General features: G+C 37.8%; 1 protein-coding gene across 1 annotated transcript; it reads left to right on the top strand.

Moving 5' to 3' along the window:
- The first annotated feature begins 141 nt into the window (after nucleotides 1-141).
- Nucleotides 142-21,587, top strand: fam199x (family with sequence similarity 199, X-linked). The gene is made up of 7 exons (XM_083561413.1): nucleotides 142-262; nucleotides 7,656-7,837; nucleotides 12,708-12,927; nucleotides 13,823-13,975; nucleotides 16,106-16,267; nucleotides 17,704-17,946; nucleotides 19,283-21,587. Exons 2-7 carry the CDS (start codon nucleotides 7,671-7,673, stop codon nucleotides 19,454-19,456), a joined length of 1,119 nt encoding a protein of 372 aa, XP_083417539.1. The 5' UTR covers nucleotides 142-262; nucleotides 7,656-7,670; the 3' UTR covers nucleotides 19,457-21,587.
- The last annotated feature ends 443 nt before the right edge of the window (nucleotides 21,588-22,030 follow it).

Raw genomic sequence — 22,030 nt, forward strand, 5'->3', positions numbered from 1 at the left:
TATTATTGGAATCAAACGTTTTGAGCGACTGGGTTAAATTGAAAAAATCGCCGTTAATAACTAAAGCACTTAAAAGTTAGTTTTGTTTAAGCATATAATATAAGGTTAAACCCATGTGAACACACCTAACGTCTTCAGTGGGCGGAGTTTATGGCTGACGCGTTGGAGCGACTGGATTTGCGGGGGGGTGTTGGTCATGTGACAGAGGACAGGCGTAAGCTGTACGAGCGGATGTGTTGGTGCAGTGAGGATATTAATACAGGTATGTATTACGCTTCAGAATAAGGCTATTGTTTTTTTGTTAAGTCTTTATTATCTTTTAGAGTCGCGAGTATTCCTTTAATCAGCAGATATAAGCAACTATGCTGTAGTTGGCTCATGATTGCGTATTGTACCATGATAGCATAAGCTAACTAAGGTTTTGCGCGTCTTCAAAGGCCTGGTGTGTTGAGACCCAGCAACGATCGATGGTTAATGACGAGTCAACAAGTCTTATATCGCGTTTATACACTAACAGTTAAACAGCAGCTTGTTTTTTTCTGGCCGGATAAGTGAAAAGTCAAGACTTGGATTTTCTAATCCGTAGCAGCGGGTCTGCTTGATAGAACTACGTAAATCATGTCGTCATTTTAGGGGTCAGCATTAAACTGGAGCCAGATCCCAAAAATCGTGTGGTAGGAAAAAAATGACCGATGTTTATGCTGTAATGTATGTAATGTTTTGCTTCAAGAGGTTTTAAAATGACCAGGGTTAAAAAATAAAATAAAATTAATCATAAATAAATCACTAGAGACTGTGACTTACTGTGCCAACAGCAAACTACAGACAAATGTACATTTTACTTAATTTAATGTTGTTAAATGTATACTATAAAGTATAATTTCTAACATTTCATTTCCAATCGCTTTAAAAACAAGGAAACGTGTAATTGAATAATTTCAGTATAAAATTCCCGTTTCATGAAGTCGGGGAAGAAAAAAAAATCTTATGGGACTCCCATTAAACGAAATGAACACAAGTCTTTCACACACATATATACACTCTACCTTTTGCTTACTATATCTGTATATTAGAGCAGACATTCCTCAACTGTTTCGTTTAGTCAGAGAAGCCTTTACCATGAACTCTCATAACATTACAAAATGGGAAATTGTACAAATGAGAAACATTAGGCAGGTTATTTAAACAACACAGATAGCATGTAAAATATAAGGAAATTACAGGCATTCAAATGCGCAATAAATAATTAAATAAAGTAATATATTCATTAAATATCAATTTCTTCCAGTTTTGATATCCTGAGCATGCAGTGAGCACTGATTCTGTGTGCTGGTGAGGCTAAAATGTCTACGAGCAGAACAGAAGGTAGAGTCTGCATTTGTGGAGAATTCTAACAGGGGTGAATTGTGTACCACTCACGCTTAAAGCTTCTTCTTCTGTCTGCCTAAAGAGAAACCTTAGTTGTGATTGGACTGAAGCTTCACCTCTGTACTTTGTAAAATAACATTATAATATCCAATCCTTATTCCACATTATTCTTCATTGTATTTAGATGCTAATGATTTCAATTGCGTACTGGAATTTTATTTTATTTTTGCAGACACAACTTAATGTAACCTGCATACCTGGTGGGCAATTACTGACTTCAGGGCCCGGTTTTTCAAAAGTAATCCACTAGGATTTTGGATAACGGATTGGATCAAATCTTGAAAATGGGTTTTTCAAAAGAAAAAACGGATTACATAATCGGATTAGATCATGTAATCCAATCTTGGTTTTGATCCGGATCAAACCTTTTGTTTGGGTTTTTCAGAACTTTTTTGTAGGATTTGGATCACTTTGATCCAAAAAATCTGGATTAAACTGATCCCATCAGAAGGGTGGATTCAGCGTGGGTTCCATGCCCAAAATGTAATGAAAACTTTAAAAATGTATCAAATAATACTATATTTGGATCATGCAGTATCTTACAAGATATCCTATTTATTCATAAGGGTTTAATTTTATTTGTTCATCCGTCAGGCTACAGTGATTAGGTAGGCTTTAACGTATTCAGCCTTTCAGTATAGGCCTACAGCAAAGTAGAAAGAGTTTGGCCTCATACAATAATCCCCCAAACAGCTGTCAAAATTGACAAAAAACAATACATTTTATTCTGTCACTAATATATATATATATATATATATATATATATATATATATATATATATATATATATATATATATATATATACACACACACATATATAGATATATATGTATGTGTGTGTATGTATATATATATTATATACAGTGAGGAAAATAAGTATTTGAACACCCTGCTATTTTGCAAGTTCTCCCATTTAGAAATCATGGAGGGGTCTGAAATTGTCATCGTAGGTGCATGTCCACTGTGAGAGACATAATCTAAAAAAAAAAATCCAGAAATCACAATATATGATTTTTAAACTATTTATTTGTATGATACAGCTGCAAATAAGTATTTGAACACCTGTCTATCAGCTAGAATTCTGACCCTCAAAGACCTGTTAGTCTGCCTTTAAAATGTCCACCTCCACTACATTTATTATCTTAAATTAGATGCACCTGTTTGAGGTCGTTAGCTGCATAAAGACACCTGTCCACCCCATACAATCAGTAAGAATCCAACTACTAACATGGCCAAGACCAAAGAGCTGTCCAAAGACACTAGAGACAAAATTGTACACCTCCACAAGGCTGGAAAGGGCTACGGGGAAATTGCCAAGCAGCTTGGTGAAAAAAGGTCCACTGTTGGAGCAATCATTAGAAAATGGAAGAAGCTAAACATGACTGTCAGTCTCCCTCAGACTGGGGCTCCATGCAAGATCTCACCTCCTGGGGTCTCAATGATCCTGAGGAAGGTGAGAAATCAGCCCAGAACTACACAGGAGGAGCTGGTCAATGACCTGAAAAGAGCTGGGACCACCGTTTCCAAGGTTACTGTTGGTAATACACTAAGACGTCATGGTTTGAAATCATGCAGGGCACGGAAGGTTCCCCTGCTTAAACCAGCACATGTCCAGGCACGTCTTAAGTTTACCAATGACCATTTGGATGATCCAGAGGAGTCATGGGAGAAAGTCATGTGGTCAGATGAGACCAAAATGGAACTTTTGGGTCATAATTCCACTAAACGTGTTTGGAGGAAGAAGAATGATGAGTACCATCCCAAGAACACCATCCCTACTGTGAAGCATGGGGGTGGTAGCATCATGTTTTGGGGGTGTTTTTCTGCACATGGGACAGGGCGACTGCACTGTATTAAGGAGAGGATGACCGGGGCCATGTATTGCGAGATTTTGGGGAACAACCTCCTTCCCTCAGTTAGAGCATTGAAGATGGGTCAAGGCTGGGTTTTCCAACATGACAATGACCCGAAGCACACAGCCAGGATAACCAAGGAGTGGCTCTGTAAGAAGCATATCAAGGTTCTGGCGTGGCCTAGCCAGTCTCCAGACCTAAACCCAATAGAGAATCTTTAGCGGGAGCTCAAACTCCGTGTTTCTCAGCGACAGGCCGGAAACCTGACTGATCTAGAGTAGATCTGTGTGGAGGAGTGGGCCAAAATCCCTCCTGCAGTGTGTGCAAACCTGGTGAAAAACTACAGGAAACGTTTGACCTCTGTAATTGCAAACAAAGGCTACTGTACCAAATATTAACATTGACTTTCTCAGGTGTTCAAATACTTATTTGCAGCTGTATCATACAAATAAATAGTTAAAAAATCATACATTGTGATTTCTGTTTTTTTTTTTTTTTAGATTGTCTCTCACAGTGGACATGCACCTACGATGACAATTTCAGACCCCTCCTTGATTTCTAAGTGGGAGAACTTGCTAAATAGCAGGGTGTTCAAATACTTATTTTCCTCACTGTGTGTGTGTATATATATATATATATATATATATATATTTGTGTGTATATTATATATAATTTCATCACAATCGAAAATATTTTTGTTTTTAGAATATTTATTAGTGATGCATGCAATGATTACAGAATAACCCCAAAAATGCAAAGAATGGCAATCACTGATTTTTGAAATCCAAAACAATTCCAAATCAGAAATAGTGTCTAACTATTGCGTCCCTTGTTGCACGTCCTGTTTGCTCGTTCTGGCAGAATGCAGGAGGTTGGTTAGGGTCTCCAAGGGGCTCAGGTGCATCATTGTCAGCACAGAGAGGGACATTGCGCTTAGTAGCGATGTTGTGCAGGACAATACAGGCAAGGGTTATGTTGCATGCTTTCTGTGGTTCCGCTCTCAGGTAGTTAAGGCATGCAAAGCGCCTCTTAAGAACTCCATTTAAACGCTCAATTGCACATCTTGCTCTGCAATGAGCAGTGTTGAAGCGTGCCTGTGCCAGTATATTTGCTGTTAGAAAAGGAGTCATCAGCCATGGTAGGAGTGGGTAGGCACTGTCTCCTAATATTATGCCATCCGGTCGGTTGGTTTGGAGGTCTCTTTATAGAGCGCTCTCCCTCAGGATGCGTGCATCATGGACAGACCCAGGCCACTTGACAACGCAGTTGGTGATGATGAGGTCAGCATCACACACATTTACATTTACATTTGTGGCATTTAGCAGACGCCCTTATCCAGAGCGACGTACAAAAGTGCTTTAAATCTCTAGTAATGAATAAATCTACACTGGTATGCAAGATTACAAACTTAATATAAATATAACTCGAATTCTACAAACTTGGAAAGTGCTAATTTAGGTATTTCAGGAAGAGGTGGGTTTTCAGTCGTCGGTACTTGTAACACAAGTTGGACATTGATGCTGTGCCTTCCCTTTCTGTTTATAAACTCCCATTCATTCTCACGAGGTGCTTGTATATGCACATGTGTGCAGTCGATTGCTCCAATAGTATTGGGCATATTCCCCAAAAGAAAAAAGCTGCGCTTGGCCTGGGCAATCTGGTTGTCCTTTGGAAAAGAAACAAATTCATTGACCATGCTGGCCAGTGCGATTGACGCATCTCTCACCACATCACACACAGCTGATTTCACCACTCCCATATAGTCACCAACAACCTGATAGAAAGTCCCACATGTATAAAATCGTGGAATGAGGATCTGGTCTTCCACAGACAGACCGTGACTCCTTTGGGTTCTGTGTTGAAGTTTTGGCCTGAGAAGGTTCACAGGGTACTCTATATCAGCCTTCCCAAAGCGAAACCGGACATACAGCTCCTCAGTGGTGTATTGCTCCAGTGGCTTGGTATGTTCAACATACACCCTGCCTGCCATTTCACTGTCTCTCTGTGAATCCTCTGAGAAAGGCTGATTTATATGGCTGTGTAGTTGGTCTTTTCAGACACACCTATTACAACTGATTAGTTTTGGCTTATGTTCAATTAAGCCAATTGGACCCAAGGCCTATAATTGATGAACAATGTTCACTATAGTAAAGCAACGGAACCATGGACTCAAGAAGCTGTAACTTCACTGCTGCTGAAACCAATGCACTACTAGAGGGTGTTCGGTGCCATTATGGAACAATAGTGGGAAGTTTGAATTCTGCTAAGGATACCAACAAAAAGAAAAATGATGTTTGGATTTTAATCACAGAAAATGTGAATGCCATAGGGTCTGGCCAGAGGAGGACCACAGACCAAATCAAATTGCGGTGGAAGAATCTTAAGGCCAGGGCAACAAAGGACCATGCTGAAGCCAAAAAACCCACAAACAGGCAACAAGCCATTTAAGAGGGGAGATTACACAGATGTGGTCCTCGACATCATTGGAGGTGAGAAGTCGCAAGCTCTCCATGGTATTCAAGGTGTTGTAGGGGATGGCGAGCCTTGGATTGAGGAGGAGGAGAATCTGCCAGTTCCTCCTGAGGCTGATCCAGAGAGCGTATTTATATTGAATCTCAGCTCTGTTCCTGAGGGAGAAGCTGGATCCTCATTGGTTGAGCCAGTGGTAGTTGCCACAGGATCCCAGAGCAAAGGCTTGAAGCGCCCTTCATCAAACAAAGATGATGATTACAAGGCACTTCTGCAAAAAGAGACTGAAAGGGCAGAAGCACAGCTTCATCTGGCAGAGGAACAACTGACTCTGACCAAACTGCAGCAAACCAAAGCCAGACTTGAGATCCGCCTCCTAAAGGCTACGCTCAGACAAGCTGGTCTCTCCACATCAGATGAGGAAGTCTGAAATTATTGTGGAGTATTTGACATTAAGTCTTTTTTTTTAATTCAATACATCTATATTTGAAACTTGTTATAAATATCCTCAATGTACAGTGTTTGTGTTGTAGGTCTCAGATGAGCGGACTGCTGGAAGAGGATGGGGTGGGGTTTTTCTTGTGTTTAGTTTCTTTTAAATGTGTGTGTCTTCATTTCAAATAATAATAAACTTATATTGGACCCCACACTGGCTATTCTACTTGTTGAGCACTGTTTATCCAGATTTGGTGATCCTGAAAAGTTCCTATCCGGATCAGATTGATCCAATCCGATGTTGCTTTGAAAAACTGGCTCAAGAAGTAAGATGGATTACGTGATCACGGATCGCAAAAAAAAGGATTACTAAATCTGGATCAATTTTATCCGGATTAAACCTTCTGAAAAACCGGGCCCAGGAGTGTTCTCGCTCATCTCTGATACTAGTCTGATTTGTGGTGTCAGTTTAGAGCTCTCCACATTTTCCCTGTTTCTTCCTTTAATGTAGCATTTATTTCCCCTGCCCCTTTGGCATTTGCTGCTACTACTCAAAAAACAAACAAAAAAAAGGGAATATATCTTTTTATGCTTGTTTTTTCATGTTTTCCACAATTTAGGCAAACACATCAATCAAGAAAACAAAACAAAAAACAGTGAGAGACTTAAAATGTTCACATGTAATCATGTGTGGTCATGTTTGTGGAAACATTATTTAAATAGCAATTATTAGTAAGCTTTTATTTGTTTCCCATGATCACATTTATACATTTTTATAAAACTATAATGAAATCTAGGTAAATAACACTGCAAATTGATTAATGCATATGTAAGATGTATTACTGTAATAAAGTAGTCAGAAAGTTCAAATTAAGTGCATATTATTTACGTATGCCCCACCTCAATATTGGGTGGAAAAAACACATTTTATAATGAACTATAATTTACTATTTGACAACATAATAATAATTAACATTAACATCTATGGGAGAATATACCTAAATTAACTAAATAACTGCTGCTATTTGAAAATCTTTCAGAATGTGGAGGAACCATATATGAACTAAACTTTCTAAACTACTTGTTCAACTGTATGTAACATGTTAGCTTACGTATGTAACATGTTAGCTTTATTTAGGTTTGAGTAAAGGTTAAAAATACAGCAATACTGTGCTCTGATACCGGTATTCTGTATTCAGTTCAAGGCACACACTGTTTATACAAACCCCTTGCAAAGACTACATATTATGTTTGAAATGTATTACTCTATGTATTTTAACTCTTGTGAAAATACATTTTTGAGTTAGCAGTGTAATAGAAATTCAGATAAATAATATATAAAAAAATTAAATTGAATTCAGAAAATAATAATTACACATCTGATGGTTTGGAGTTATTAAGGGCTTGTATAATTTTTGCAATGTTTACAAAGTATTGACAGAAATCACTTTAATTATTTTCCCGTACAGGTATTCAGGTTACAAATGTCTGATAGCATTTATGAGGACTTCCTTTCTCCTGAGGAGCCTTTTTCAATGCTCTTGCAGCAGGGGAACCTCAGTGAAGATGGCACAGTGGATGTTAGTGACTTTGGCTATCGACTGTCCTCTTGTCATCGGACAGACCCTCTGCACCGCTTCCACAGCAACAGGTATAACAATAATTAAATTTAAACACATTGTCTTGTTGTTTGTTGCATTTAAACAAAAGGAGCATGTTTGTGTCTTAAAAATGATAAAATCTAGGTGTTTCCAAACCTCTGGCAGACAGTGTACATGGCAATTTAATTAATTGAATTTAAATCAATTCACAGTACCGGCTTTTAAATTCATGGTTAACTCAATCAAAATGAAAATGCAAATGAGGAAAACATTTTCTAAGTTCTGAATCATACCAATGTAAACCAATGTGCATTTTGTCTTTATAAAGCTTAATAAAATACAATGCTACCAACTGAAGTTTAAAACTGTAAATAAAATGCATCTTTCTAAAATCATCTTTTAAAATGAATGCATAGAAATTCTCCCAAAATATGACTGAATAACCAAATTCTCTGACCTAGGAAAAATAAAACATATTAAGTACCATATAGTAGTGCCTGAGGCGTCACTTTAAAAACAAATGATGCTTTAAAGACAACTGACAACTAAAATGGCAACTAAATGTTTTTAGCACTGTAGACTTACAGCAGCATGGCAAGGATGATGATGAATAAAACATACTTTGAGTTGATGTATTGTGGTGGTGGAATTGTATTACTTCTATTATTACTGTGTGTGTGTGTGTGTGTGTGTGTGTGTGTGTGTGTGTGTGTGTGTGTGTGTTTAATTTTTTTTTTTTTTTTCTTAAGGGATAATCGTATAGAAATAACACTTGGATATATTTTAGAGTAGTCAATGTGCAGGTGGTGTAGCAGTACAGTTTTACAGTCCTCTGAAAATAACTCTACATACAGCCATTAATGTCAGAATATCTGGCAACAAAAGTGAGTACGTCCGGATTGTCAGTGCTCAGACCATACATTGCGCACTGCAACAAGTCGGTTTGCATGGCCGTCGTCCCAGAAGGAAGCCTTTTCTGAAGCTGGCTGACATTCAGTTTGCTGAAGACCATCCTTATCGTGAAATCAGTATAAACTCGTTTGGCTCAGATGATGTCAAGCATGTGTGGTGACACCCTGATGAGGAGTACCAAGAAAATTGTGTCTTGCCTACAGTCAAGCATGGTGGTGGTAGCATCATGGTCTGGGGCTGCATGAGTGCTGCTGGTACTGGGGAACTGCAATTCATTGAGGGAAACATAAATTTTAACATGTACTGTGACATTCTGAAGCAGAACAGTGATGCACTCTGAACAGTTTTCCAACAAATAACAACCCCAAACACACTACCAAGATGACAACTGTTTTGCTCAGGAAGCTGAAGGTGATTGAGTGGCCAAGTATGGGCCAAGTCCGGGCCAATTCCAGACCTGAACCCTATTGAGCACCTGTGGGGCATCCTTAGGCGGATGGTGGTGGAGCGCCATGTGTCTAACATCCAGCAAGAGGATGCCAGTAAACAACTTGTGTAGCTCTGTTGAATTCCATGCCCAGAAGTAATGAAAGCAGTGCCAGGTAACAATATTTCTCACAGAAAATATTGACCCTTTTGACCCAGTTTTCACATGTTCACTTAGGGTGTACTCACATTTGTTTAGACAATAATGGCTGTACGTTGAGTTATTTTTTGAGATCAGTAAATCGGTACTGCTATACAAACACACAAATATCTATATCTATATATATATCTATATATCTATATATATATATATATATATATATATATATATATATATATATATATATATATATATATATACATACATACATACATACATGCACTACACTTTCTTTCGGCTTCTCCCATTAGGGGTCGCCACAGCGGATCGTCTGTATTTGTGATCCACATGTTGGATTTGGCCCTTTCTAATGCAACCCTCCCCATTTATCCGGGCTTGGGACCGGCACTAAGAGTGCACTGGCTTGTGCAACCCTAATGGCTGGGTTTTATATATATATATATATATATATATATATATATATATATATATATATATATATATATATATACACACAAGTGATAGCTTGCACTTTGCATTTTATAAACAATAAAAATTTTTTATATATATATATATATATATATATATATATATATATATATATATATATATATATATATATATATATATATATATATATATAAATATTACAGTGAGGAAAATAAGTATTTGAACACCCTGCTATTTTGCAAGTTCTCCCACTTAGAAATCATGGAGGGGTCTGAAATTGTCATCGTAGGTGCATGTCCACTGTGAGAGACATAATCTAAAAAAAAATAAATCCAGAAATCACAATATATGATTTTTAAACTATTTATTTGTATGATACAGCTGCAAATAAGTATTTGAACACCTGTCTATCAGCTAGAATTCTGACCCTCAAAGACCTGTTAGTCTGCCTTTAAAATGTCCACCTCCACATACAATCTGTAAGAATCCAACTACTAACATGGCCAAGACCAAAGAGCTGTCCAAAGACACTAGAGACAAAATTGTACACCTCCACAAGGCTGGAAAGGGCTACAGGGAAATTGCCAAGCAGCTTGGTGAAAAAAGGTCCACTGTTGGAGCAATCATTAGAAAATGGAAGAAGCTAAACATGACTGTCAGTCTCCCTCAGACTGTGGCTCCATGCAAGATCTCACCTTGTGGGGTCTCAATGATCCTAAGGAAGGTAAGAAATCAGCCCAGAACTACACAGGAGGAGCTGGTCAATGACCTGAAAAGAGCTGGGACCACCGTTTCCAAGGTTACTGTTGGTAATACACTAAGACGTCATGGTTTGAAATCATGCATGGCACGGAAGGTTCCCCTGTTTAAACCAGCACATGTCCAGGCACGTCTTAAGTTTGCCAATGACCATTTGGATGATCCAGAGGAGTCATGGGAGGAAGTCATGTGGTCAGATGAGACCAAAATAGAACTTTTGGGTCATAATTCCACTAAACGTGTTTGGAGGAAGAAGAATGATGAGTACCATCCCAAGAACACTATCCCTACTGTGAAGCATAGGGGTGGTAGCATCATGCTTTGGGGGTGTTTTTCTGCACATGGGACAGGGCGACTGCACTGTATTAAGGAGAGGATGACCGGGGCCATGTATTGCAAGATTTTGGGGAACAACCTCCTTCCCTCAGTTAGAGCATTGAAGATGGGTCGAGGCTGGGTCTTCCAACATGACAATGACCCCAAGCAGACAGCCAGGATAACCAAGGAGTGGCTCTGTAAGAAGCATATCAAGGTTCTGGCGTGCCCTAGCCAGTCTCCAGACCTAAACCCAATAGAGAATCTTTAGCGGGAGCTCATACTCCGTGTTTCTCAGCGACAGGCCAGAAACCTGACTGATCTAGAGTAGATCTGTGTGGAGGAGTGGGCCAAAATCCCTCCTGCAGCGTGTGCAAACCTGGTGAAAAACTACAGGAAACGTTTGACCTCTGTAATTGCAAACAAAGGCTACTGTACCAAATATTAACATTGACTTTCTCACGTGTTCAAATACTTATTTGCAGCTGTATCATACAAATAAATAGTTAAAAAATCATACATTGTGATTTCTGGATTTTTTTTTTTTTTAGATTATGTCTCTCAGAGTGGACATGCACCTACGATGACAATTTCAGACCCCTCCGTGATTTCTAAGTGGGAGAACTTGCAAAATAGCAGGGTGTTCAAATACTAATTTTCCTTACTATATATATATACATTTTTTTTATTGTTTATAAAATGCAAAGTGCAAGCTATCACAAAACAGTGGGACCCAGGTAAACCCATCTACAGTTTGGAGAAGTCTGGCGAGAAGCGGTCTTAATGGAAGAATTGTTGCCAAAATTCATACTTCGAAAACAAGGTTAAACAACTTACAAGCCGATGCAAATATAAGCTCAAAAATTTGAAATATTTGTTTGTAGCAGAAGGTAGTTTGTTTGGTGAAGGGCTGGTGTCTGTAGTTATCAGTGAAGCATGGTGGAAGTTCCTTGAAAGTTTGGGGCTCAGGATTAATGGTGTTTCCAATGCTGAGAAATACAGGCAGATACTTTTCATTATGCAATACCATAAGCTTATGTCAATAAGAACTATCATGAGCTTTGAGACGAGCAAGGAGTCCTGGAACTGATGGTTTGGCCCCACAGAGCCCTGATCACAACATCAAGTCTATCTGAGATTACATGTAGAGACAGAAGGATTTTAGACAGCCTGGTTAGTTCTTCAAGTTGTTTAGAACAACCTACGTGCCAAATTCCTTTAAAAAACAGTTCAAGAAGAATTGATAAAGGCTGTTTTGGTGTATCTAGTTTTATACTAAAAAGTTTCTCATTTTATGTTCAATTGAGGATGGATTTGAGGGGATTTGCAAATCATTATATTGTTTTATTTACAATAATTTTAATTTTTTTACAGAATTGCAGCCTTTTTGCAATAAAACATGGGTGTTATAACATCTTTGACACTGTTTGGCTGACATGCTCTTATTACATAACCCCTTCATATCTCTTAGAGGGTAAACCTGGCGCATTGCGTTTTCATTTCGTTTTCATTTCGTGTTCACAATAATAAAATTTGCCATGTTTGTTAGTCAGCAAGCTAACATTTTGCTAACAGCTTTTTGCAAAAATATTAAAATTAGCTTTGTTTGATCGTAAGCGATCGAACATTACACAAATCATTGTATGGAACAGTTACTTTTTATTTCTCCTTTTGTCTGCTTCTATCTATTCTAATTCACTCTGTATCGGTATCTATCTTTCTACAAGTAAATTCTGTCTGTCAACCTTTTTTTTCTTTCTGTCTTTTAGCTTCAAATTATTAAGTTCATAAACTATTTTAAACTCTCAACCTGACTCTCTGAAGCCAACATAAAAGTTTTTCATGGCAAACCTTTCCTATCTGGTTTTAATTGCATTCCCTTTGCATTTTTGGTCCAGATGGAACCTGACCTCTTGTGGAACTAGTGTGGCAAGTTCAGAGTGCAGTGAGGAGCTCTTTTCTTCTGTGTCAGTCGGAGACCAAGATGACTGCTTCTCTCTCCTGGATGATCAGGATCTCACATCTTTTGACTTCTTCCCAGAAGGCAGCGTCTGCAGTGATGTATCATCTTCAATCAGCACATACTGGGACTGGTCTGACAGTGAGTTTGAGTGGCAGGTGAGGCTCATCAATGGCACATATCGAATAGTTGCTTAGACCCAACATTTGACTTTGAGGCTCTAAAGATACGATCTAAAAATAAGTTATTGTATTAGGGTTACAATGCAGCTGAATTCACCTCCAGTTGTTCATTAAATTTTGTGTATGTTAATTAATTTTAGTTTAAATGTGATTCTAGTTTTGTGATATGTTAAATGTGCATTAATTTGTTGGACTACCTTTTGGTTAATTATGCCATGCATTCACGATTTAACCTGAGATCATAACATTTTCACCACAGACTTGTATGCTAGGCACAAGGAATGATTGGTGCAGTAGCTTTTTACCAAGATGCATCCATCACTTTGTTAGAGAATAAATCTGGACTCATCAGACCACATGAAGTCTTTATGCTTTTGGCAAATTAAAGCCTTTTTCCAATTAGCTTTAGCGATAAGTGAAGTTAATATGGCTATTCTTCTGTGTAGTCCCAATACCATGTTCTTTTTTAATCAGGCATGTGATAATGCTCATACGTTTACTATTAAACATAGCTGTGAGTTCACTGTTTTTTTTTTTTTTTTTTTTTTACAAAGTGATCTCCAATTATGTCAAGATTGTGTTAAACAGTTTTAAACCTTTTTTTAATACTTTTAGCAATCACCTTAGTTGCTTTCTTTGCTTGTTGCAGGCCAAACAGAAACAGAGTAACATCTGTACCACAACCACATGTTACTTTATTTGTTTAGTTAATTATTTTCTTTTGGCCAGGCAGTGTATTTTAAGTGTAGATGTGAAACCATTTGTTTGGGGCTCTGCGAGTCATATCACACGCACAAAAATGTGTAAAGGGCTTTTATCTTGATGTTTGCATATTTAAGCTGCTTAAACTTGCATTTTCTTTTTTTTTTAGTTACCAGGAAGTGATATTGCCAGCAGTAGTGATGTCCTCTCTGACATCATACCCAGTATACCAAGCTCACCTTGCCTTGTTTCAAAACGAAAGACCAAACCTAATAGGAACTTAGATGAACTTCCCTGGAGTGCCATGACTAATGATGAACAGGTATGTCTGACATCAAAATTGGCTTAAATGATCCTTCAAGTCTCATAAGCAAAGTGTACTATTAGTCTCAGTATACTACTAACTTAAACAAATGTTTTTATAAATGATGCGTATTTTCTGAAAGAGAGCCAACAGAAAAGTTTGTCCAATCCTCAGGTGATTCTGTGAGTCCTGACACAGTCAAAATCCAGACAGTGCTATAGAAATCAATTAATGCAAGTCCAGAAAGACAAAAAAAAACTAAATTGGTTATGCTGTCTGGTGTTACTCTTCCCACTAACAATTTCATCAACAGAAGACCATTGTGTGCATATGGGATTGTGCATTTGGAAGAGGGCAGGTACCACTTGTTATACTGCCCTGCTGAGTATGAATTGGCAGACAACCAAGGGGGTTAGAAACTGGGATCAAAACATGTTATATATAAACTGTTTTGCTAAAAAAAAGTTTATATATTATATATATATATATATATATATATATATATACAGTGAGGAAAATTAGTATTTGAACACTCTGCTATTTTGCAAGTTCTCCCACTTAGAAATCATGGAGGGGTCGGAAATTCTCATCGTAGGTGCATGTCCACTGTGAGAGACATAATCTAAAAAAAAAAAAAAATCCAGAAATCACAATATATGATTTTTAAACTATTTATTTGTATGATACAGCTGCAAATAAGTATTTGAACACCTGAGAAAGTCAATGTTAATATTTGGTACAGTAGCCTTTGTTTGCAATTACAGAGGTCAAACGTTTCCTGTAGTTTTTCACCAGGTTTGCACACACTGCAGGAGGGATTTTGGCACACTCCTCCACACAGATCTACTCTAGATCAGTCAGGTTTCTGGCCTGTCGCTGAGAAACACGGAGTTTGAGCTCCCTCCAAAGATTCTCTATTGGGTTTATGTCTGGAGACTGGCTAGGGCACGCCAGAACCTTGATATGCTTCTTACAGAGCCACTCCTTGGTTATCCTGACTGTGTGCTTCGAGTCATTGTCATGTTGGAAGACCCAGCCTCGACCCATCTTCAATGCTCTAACTGAGGGAAGAAGGTTGTTCCCCAAAATCTCGCAATACATGGCCCTGGTCATCCTCTCCTTAATACAGTGCAGTCGCCCTGTCCCATGTGCAGAAAAACACCCCCAAAGCATGATGCTACCACCCCCATGCTTCACAGTAGGGATGGTGTTCTTGGGATGGTCAGCTCTTTTCAGGTCATTGACCAGCTCCTCCTGTGTAGTTCTGGGCTGATTTCTCACCTTCCTTAGGATCATTGAGACCCCACAAGGTGAGATCTTGCATGGAGCCCCAGTCTGCGGGAGATTGACAGTCATGTTTAGCTTCCTCGATTTTCTAATGATTGCTCCAACAGTGGACCTTTTTTCACCAAGCTGCTTGGCAATTTCCCCGTAGCCCTTTCCAGCCTCGTGGAGGTGTACAATTTTGTCTCTAGTGTCTTTCGACAGCTCTTTGGTCTTGGCCATGTTAGTAGTTGGATTCTTACTGATTGTATGGGGTGGACAGGTGTATTTATGCAGCTAACGACCTCAAACAGGTGCATCTAATTTAGGATAATAAATGTAGTGGAGGTGGATATTTTAAAGGCAGACTAACAGGTCTTTGAGGGTCAGAATTCTAGCTGATAGACAGGTGTTCAAATACTTATTTGCAGCTGTATCATACAAATAAATAGTTAAAAAATCTCATATTGTGATTTCTGGATTTTTTTTTTTATGTCTCTCACAGTGGACATGCACCTACGATGACAATTTCAGACCCCTCCATGATTTCTAAGTGGGAGAACTTGCAAAATAGCAGGGTGTTCAAATACTTATTTTCCTCACTGCATGTGTGTGTGTGTGTGTGTGTGTGTGTGTATATATTATATATAATGTCATATTTACTACATAGCATTATTCTATTAATGTCTGTACCTTAGCTGACAGTCAAAAGACTAAAGAAAAATCACAGAATGAGTTTGTATTAGAGTTTACATAATACATATTGATTATTGATCTGTTCCGATTTTAAATGGAATGGTGATTTCAAGATGGATACAAAAAGAATAAAATGCGTTTGGCACACAGTTTGCAGGCTTCTAAAAACATTGCCTGTTTTTCTTTTAGGTGGAGTATATTGAGTATTTGAGCCGGAAAGTGAGTACAGAAATGGGACTAAGGGAGCAACTTGACATAATCAAAATAATCGACCCGAGTGCTCAGATATCTCCAACGGACAGTGAGTTCATCATTGAGCTGAACTGCCTCACGGATGATAAACTAAAACAGGTTGGTAAAAAAAAAAAAAGAGAGAGAGAGAGAAATAAAAAAAATATATCTAAGCATTTAGTATTGTATGTTGTGCTTTCTATGTTATGGAATGACACACTAATTAAAACCCACAATGAATTGGGCTGAAAGGGTGCAGTAAAAAGTTATACTGCTGTTTATAAGGTAGAATTCTAGGAACATTTATCATAATTTTATTCCTTTGGGTTGTAATTAAATTAAATACTGTTAATATCACTGCACCACAGTAGGATGCACATTTAGGTTTTAGCTAAAAGTAAACACATTTTACACATGCTTATGAAGTCATTGGTTATTTTTACACATGTATAGTGTAGTATATAGCAGAATATATATAGCCATGAACAACAGATTAATGTAGCAGATTGTTATTACCAACACAAGAACACATTAGGACCTTGGCTTGTTTTAGGACTTATATTATTCAAATGCACTGTTCCTCATTCTCTTTCATCTTGATGAAAAGGGTGGCGAACTGAAAGAACCACATGCAAATATAACCTTAGCAGTCAGTTTGTTCATGAAGTAATCTTTTACAAATAAACAGAGATTTGACCTTTTCACCTAAAAAGACAACAGCTATTATATTTTCCTGTATTTTCTCAACTTGGAAAAAAAGAAGGAAGACCCAAAATATTAATATAAAAATACAACCAATATGCACTAATACTATTTTGTATTTAGCATTTAAAAATGGTGCCTAAACATCTAAAAGAGTTAACCATTATCTTTACTTTACCTTTTGAGAAGAGTGAATGCTGGCATGATGGAGATGACGTTCGGAGGAGAAGGAGGGAGAATTATTTTTTGAAAGGAAACGTATTCAGGGGCATTCGTATTCAGAGGTACCACTGTAGTCAATGTGCAGCTCTGACCATTTAAAAACTGTCAATGTGCAGGTGGTGTAGCAGTACATATTTACTGTCCCCTCTAAATAACTCAACATACAGCCATTAATGTCAAAATAAGTGGCAACAAAAGTGAGTACACACTAAGTGATAACAGCTGTACGTCATTTGACCATACAAAGCCACATGTCCTATTAATCTGCCACATATTCTGTAGACAACCTGTCCAAGACTGCATTACTGGAACCATGTCCTGTAGTCTGATGACACCAAGATAAACTTGTTTGGCTCAGATGGTGTCCAGCATGGGTGCTGCTGGTATTATTTTTTAGATGACAGTAAATCTGTACTGCTATACAAGCTGCACATTTGACTACTCTAAAATATATCGAAGATTAATTCCTATTGTATTGTCCCTTGAGAAGATATACTAAAATGGTTGCTGAAATGTGAGGGGTTTTCACTTTTGTGAGATTCTGTATGTGGTCAGCAGTGTTCTTTTGTTCGAAGAGTGTAAATGGAAGTAAGCCAAATCTAATAGTGTCTAATAATTTTGTGATTATCCAGGTAAGGAATTACATCAGAGATCACAATCCACGCCAGAGACCCACAGGCATGCGAGACAACTGGAAAAGGAGTGTCCCCAGCAGTGGCAGTGCTGTAAGTGTGCAAAGCAGCAGCAATGTCAGCATGGTTAGCAGCACCAGCAGCAGTGCAGGATCAGTAAGCTCCAATTCGTCCACAAGCATCAGTTGTGCTCACAGCGATGGCAACCTGGCCACTGTGGCTGAGCGCATCCGAGATTCCAAGGTAAACATAAGATCATGTCTTTTTTTTCTATTGTAAAACATTTAAACAGAGAAGCACCTTAAATATTTGTGGATATTTCAGCTTGAATAGAACCGTATTCAAGGACTTAGTATTATAGGGTACAAACTACTATTTTAATAGAAAATATAGCTGCAAGCAGCGATGGCGTTCCCTCGCACGTTTGTGTATCGCTATACGGTGCCTCCCAGAAAACAATGCACGGTGGGCAAGTGCATCAAGTGGGTAAATATCAGTGGACTGTTTTATGTTGTTACTGACCCATTTGGGGACTGTAGGTAAAAGAATCCCCACATTTTAGACAAACGGGGGCGCTAGTGAGCCACTTAAGAGACACACCGTTGTCCGACCTTTTTGTCCACACTTAACATGTGATGTACGTGTCAAATTTCAAGTTAATCTAAGCATGCCAAAAGCCCTAAATATGCCTAAAATAAAAGTAAAGTTTGATGCGTTGCCATGGAAACAGCGTTCAAGATATCAAAAATCACGTTTGATGTCAATCGCATGAATGCACTAGGAGGAGTATTGAAAAGTTCACCGCATGCACTTATAAAACAATCCAAAATGGCCGACTCCCTGTAGGGCGGAGCTAATAGGTTTGACTGTGAAAGTTGTTCGGGTCGATAAGATCTATATGCATACCAACTCTCGTGCATGTGCGTACATAATTGCCCGATCCGTGCACCAATGTTTGTTTTTGCATTACAGGGGGCGCTACAGAGCCCCCCTGCCACACCCGTGTTTCAGCCTTTGCCCGGGCCTAGTGACAAACGACTCTGACGTGTGTGCCAAATTTCAAGAGTTTTCGAGCATGGTAAGGTACCCCAATTGGCCAATGTGTGTAAAAAAAAATAATATAAATAAATAAATAATAATAATAATAAATTCTAGGGAAAACAATAGGGCTTCGCACCTTTGGTGCAGGCCATTCTGGCCTGCTCCTCGGTGCTTGGGCCCTAATAAAATCCAGAGGGCCAAAATAAAAACCTAGGTCTTTACGAAAACTAAAAATAAAGATGTTCTTTATTTTAATATCACGTTGGAAAAAGAAGTATCCATTAGAAATACACTAGTCTATTAGCCTAATAGGAAGCTCAATTGTTTTAAAAAGCGTGTCAGTTATTACATTTGTCACCTTGTTGCTAAACCTGTATCCTTTTTCTCGCTGAACTTTTCACAGTTTTTTTTATTTTATCATTTCACAGCAAAACAAAGTACAGTTTAATAAGTGTGTATTGCAGTCACATTTTGAGTTTAGTTGAATGACTTGAATAATTGTTTAAGGTTTTTATATGGTTTGCCATCCTTTTTATAGAAACGCTCTAAGCAGAGAAAACTGCAGCAGAAGGCTCTGCGTAAAAGACATCTGAAAGAACAGAGACAGGCTCGCAAGGAAAGACTGAGTGGTCTGTTTCTGAATGAAGAGGTCCTGTCGCTTAAAGTCACTGAAGAGGATGACCATGGTGATGACATAGACATCCTAATGTGATGAAAGCATATTATTCAGTGTTCCCTCTAATTCTTGTCATTTATTCCACCTCTGTCATTATTCTCTCACTTTTAAGTACATTAACTACAAGTCAAGCAGAAAACAAACAAAACCTGATAAATAAATATTACTTGTAAGTAATAAAATTAAATTATGTAAAAAATTCAAGTAGCGCACAGTTACTTGTTACTAGACCAAAAATGTGTCTATTAATTTGTATTACCCCATGTCCAAAAAATGACTGTAAAATGTAAATAGAAACAGAGTGCATTGATTTGCAGATCTCATAAACCCATATTTAAATCACAATAGAACAAAGAAAATATGTGAAATGTTTAAACTGAGGAAATGTACCATTTTACTGAAAAATCAAAAGTCAATCTGAATTTGATGGCTGCAAAATGTCTCAAAGAAGTTGGGGCATGGGTAAGTTTACCACTGTTCAGCAAACCCTTTTCTTTTAATAATGACCTGTATACATCTGGGACTGAGGAGACCAGTTGCTGGAGTTTTGGGAGAGGATGTTGTTCCATTTATCACTGATACAGGATTCTAGCTGCTCAATAGTCTCGGGACTTTTTTCTTTGTTTGTTTGTTTGGAATTTTTTTCAATTGGCGAAATATCTGGACTGTAGGCTGGTCAGTTCAGCACTCTGACTCTTCTGCTATGAAGCCATGCTGTAATAGATGCTAAATGCGGTTTAGCATTGTCTTACTTTTATAATTACATTTTACACAACTTTTTGGAATTTGGTTTGTGCTACATTCTACAAGCATCTATGTCTGAGGTCTTTCATTTATACTTTGTGTTGGGCATGTTTAGAGAAACGAACATAAGAATTACTGAACATGAAGCTAAATATACATCAGTCCTTGTGGATCAATAATTTTGTGACTTTGTTTTCTTTGTAAATATTATAATCTTCATAGTATGCACTTATAATTGGAGAATTCAGTTCAACCTTTTAGTTATCGGATGTCAAGTTCTAAACTCACTAAAAAAATTAAGTATTGTGACTTGCATAAACCAGATTTGTTTTAATGAGGAGGTATGTTCTTACTTTTCTTTCAGTGGGGGGGGATTTCTATGTTTATTTAATTGATATCTAGTCATAAGTTTCACATTTATTTGATAAAGATTGAGAGCGTAAACCACTCAGGTTTCTATGATCGGTTTCATGAATAATTTTGTACAGTAGAGTACATGTCATTTTAAATATTGTTCTATTATACCCCTCTTAACCAACAGGAACAGCGCTTAAACACCTGCATGTAATTAAACACCAATAGTGTGATTGACCTGAATTTGGGACGGGTGCATGGCGATACCCAATTTGGTTGTTACACACACTGCATATGATGAGGAGGCACTACTCATAGTGGTATGCTGGGCATTTGCCCAGGTGTTAGCATATACTATACAGTGGGTCAGTCTTTGCTTATACTGGGGAGCTTCACAAGTCTTTCCACAAATAAAAGAGATGATCAACTGATCTAATGACCACATTGAACCATGAAGCACACACTGGTCATAGCAAGGACTGCATAGTCTGTTTACTTTTAAAAGTGGGTGATCTGACTATTAGCAGGAACTTTGGCGATTAGATTTTCTACTTGTGGACAAATGCAGTGTATGCATGGCAGGCTTAGCAATAAAGCATGCAGCCTTCCATCTTCTTGTCAAAGTGATCACCTGGAAGAAGGTGTTGATCAGAAAATAAAAGATTTTAGATCAAATCAAACAATGAACAGAAGGAACTGACAAGATTATGTGGACAAGGGGCCCTGTGGTTTTTATTTTTATATTAAAAAGTTAGGTGACACCATGTGAGACACTGACAATAATGCTGTGGGCATGTGTGCACACATTCACAAGAAGGTATCTGGGTGTTTAAACACTGCATGAAGCACTTATTCTGTGTTCACAGGACAAGAACACTGTGTTTAAAAAGCAGAGCCTCTACTGTATTTGTGTTGTTTTTCTCAACTTACCCCTTAGAAGTTGTACATTTGAAAATATACTTGTTTTTCTGACATTATATTTCAGGACTATTGCGCTTAATTGCAAATGGTTTGCTCTAAAGGCAGTATATCAGTAAAAATGGAAACATTAAATCTTTTTGGATCAAAACATTGTGAACTTTTGCCAGCAATACATACACTGTATTACATACACAGCAGGGAAATAAATATTTAATCTCCTGCTGATTTTGTAAATTTACCCCATTATAAAGAAAATAACAGTCTAGAATTTTTATGGTAGGTTTATTCTAACACAAAGTTAGAATATACATAAATAATAAATAAATTATAAAAAAAAAAAAAAATATATATATATATATATATATATATATATATATATATATATATATATAATTATATAATTATATAATTATATCTTCTTCTTCTTCTTTCGGCTGCTCCCATTAGGGGTCGCCACAGCGGATCATGAGTCTCCATACCACCCTGTCCTCTACATCTGCCTCTTTCACACCAACTACCTGCATGTCTTCCCTCGCCACGTCCATGAACCTCCTCCTTGGCCTTCCTCTTTTCCTCCTACCTGGTGGCCCC

Source organism: Silurus aristotelis (assembly GCF_946808225.1).
Source record: "Silurus aristotelis genome assembly, chromosome: 14".
Classification (NCBI taxonomy): domain Eukaryota; kingdom Metazoa; phylum Chordata; class Actinopteri; order Siluriformes; family Siluridae; genus Silurus; species Silurus aristotelis.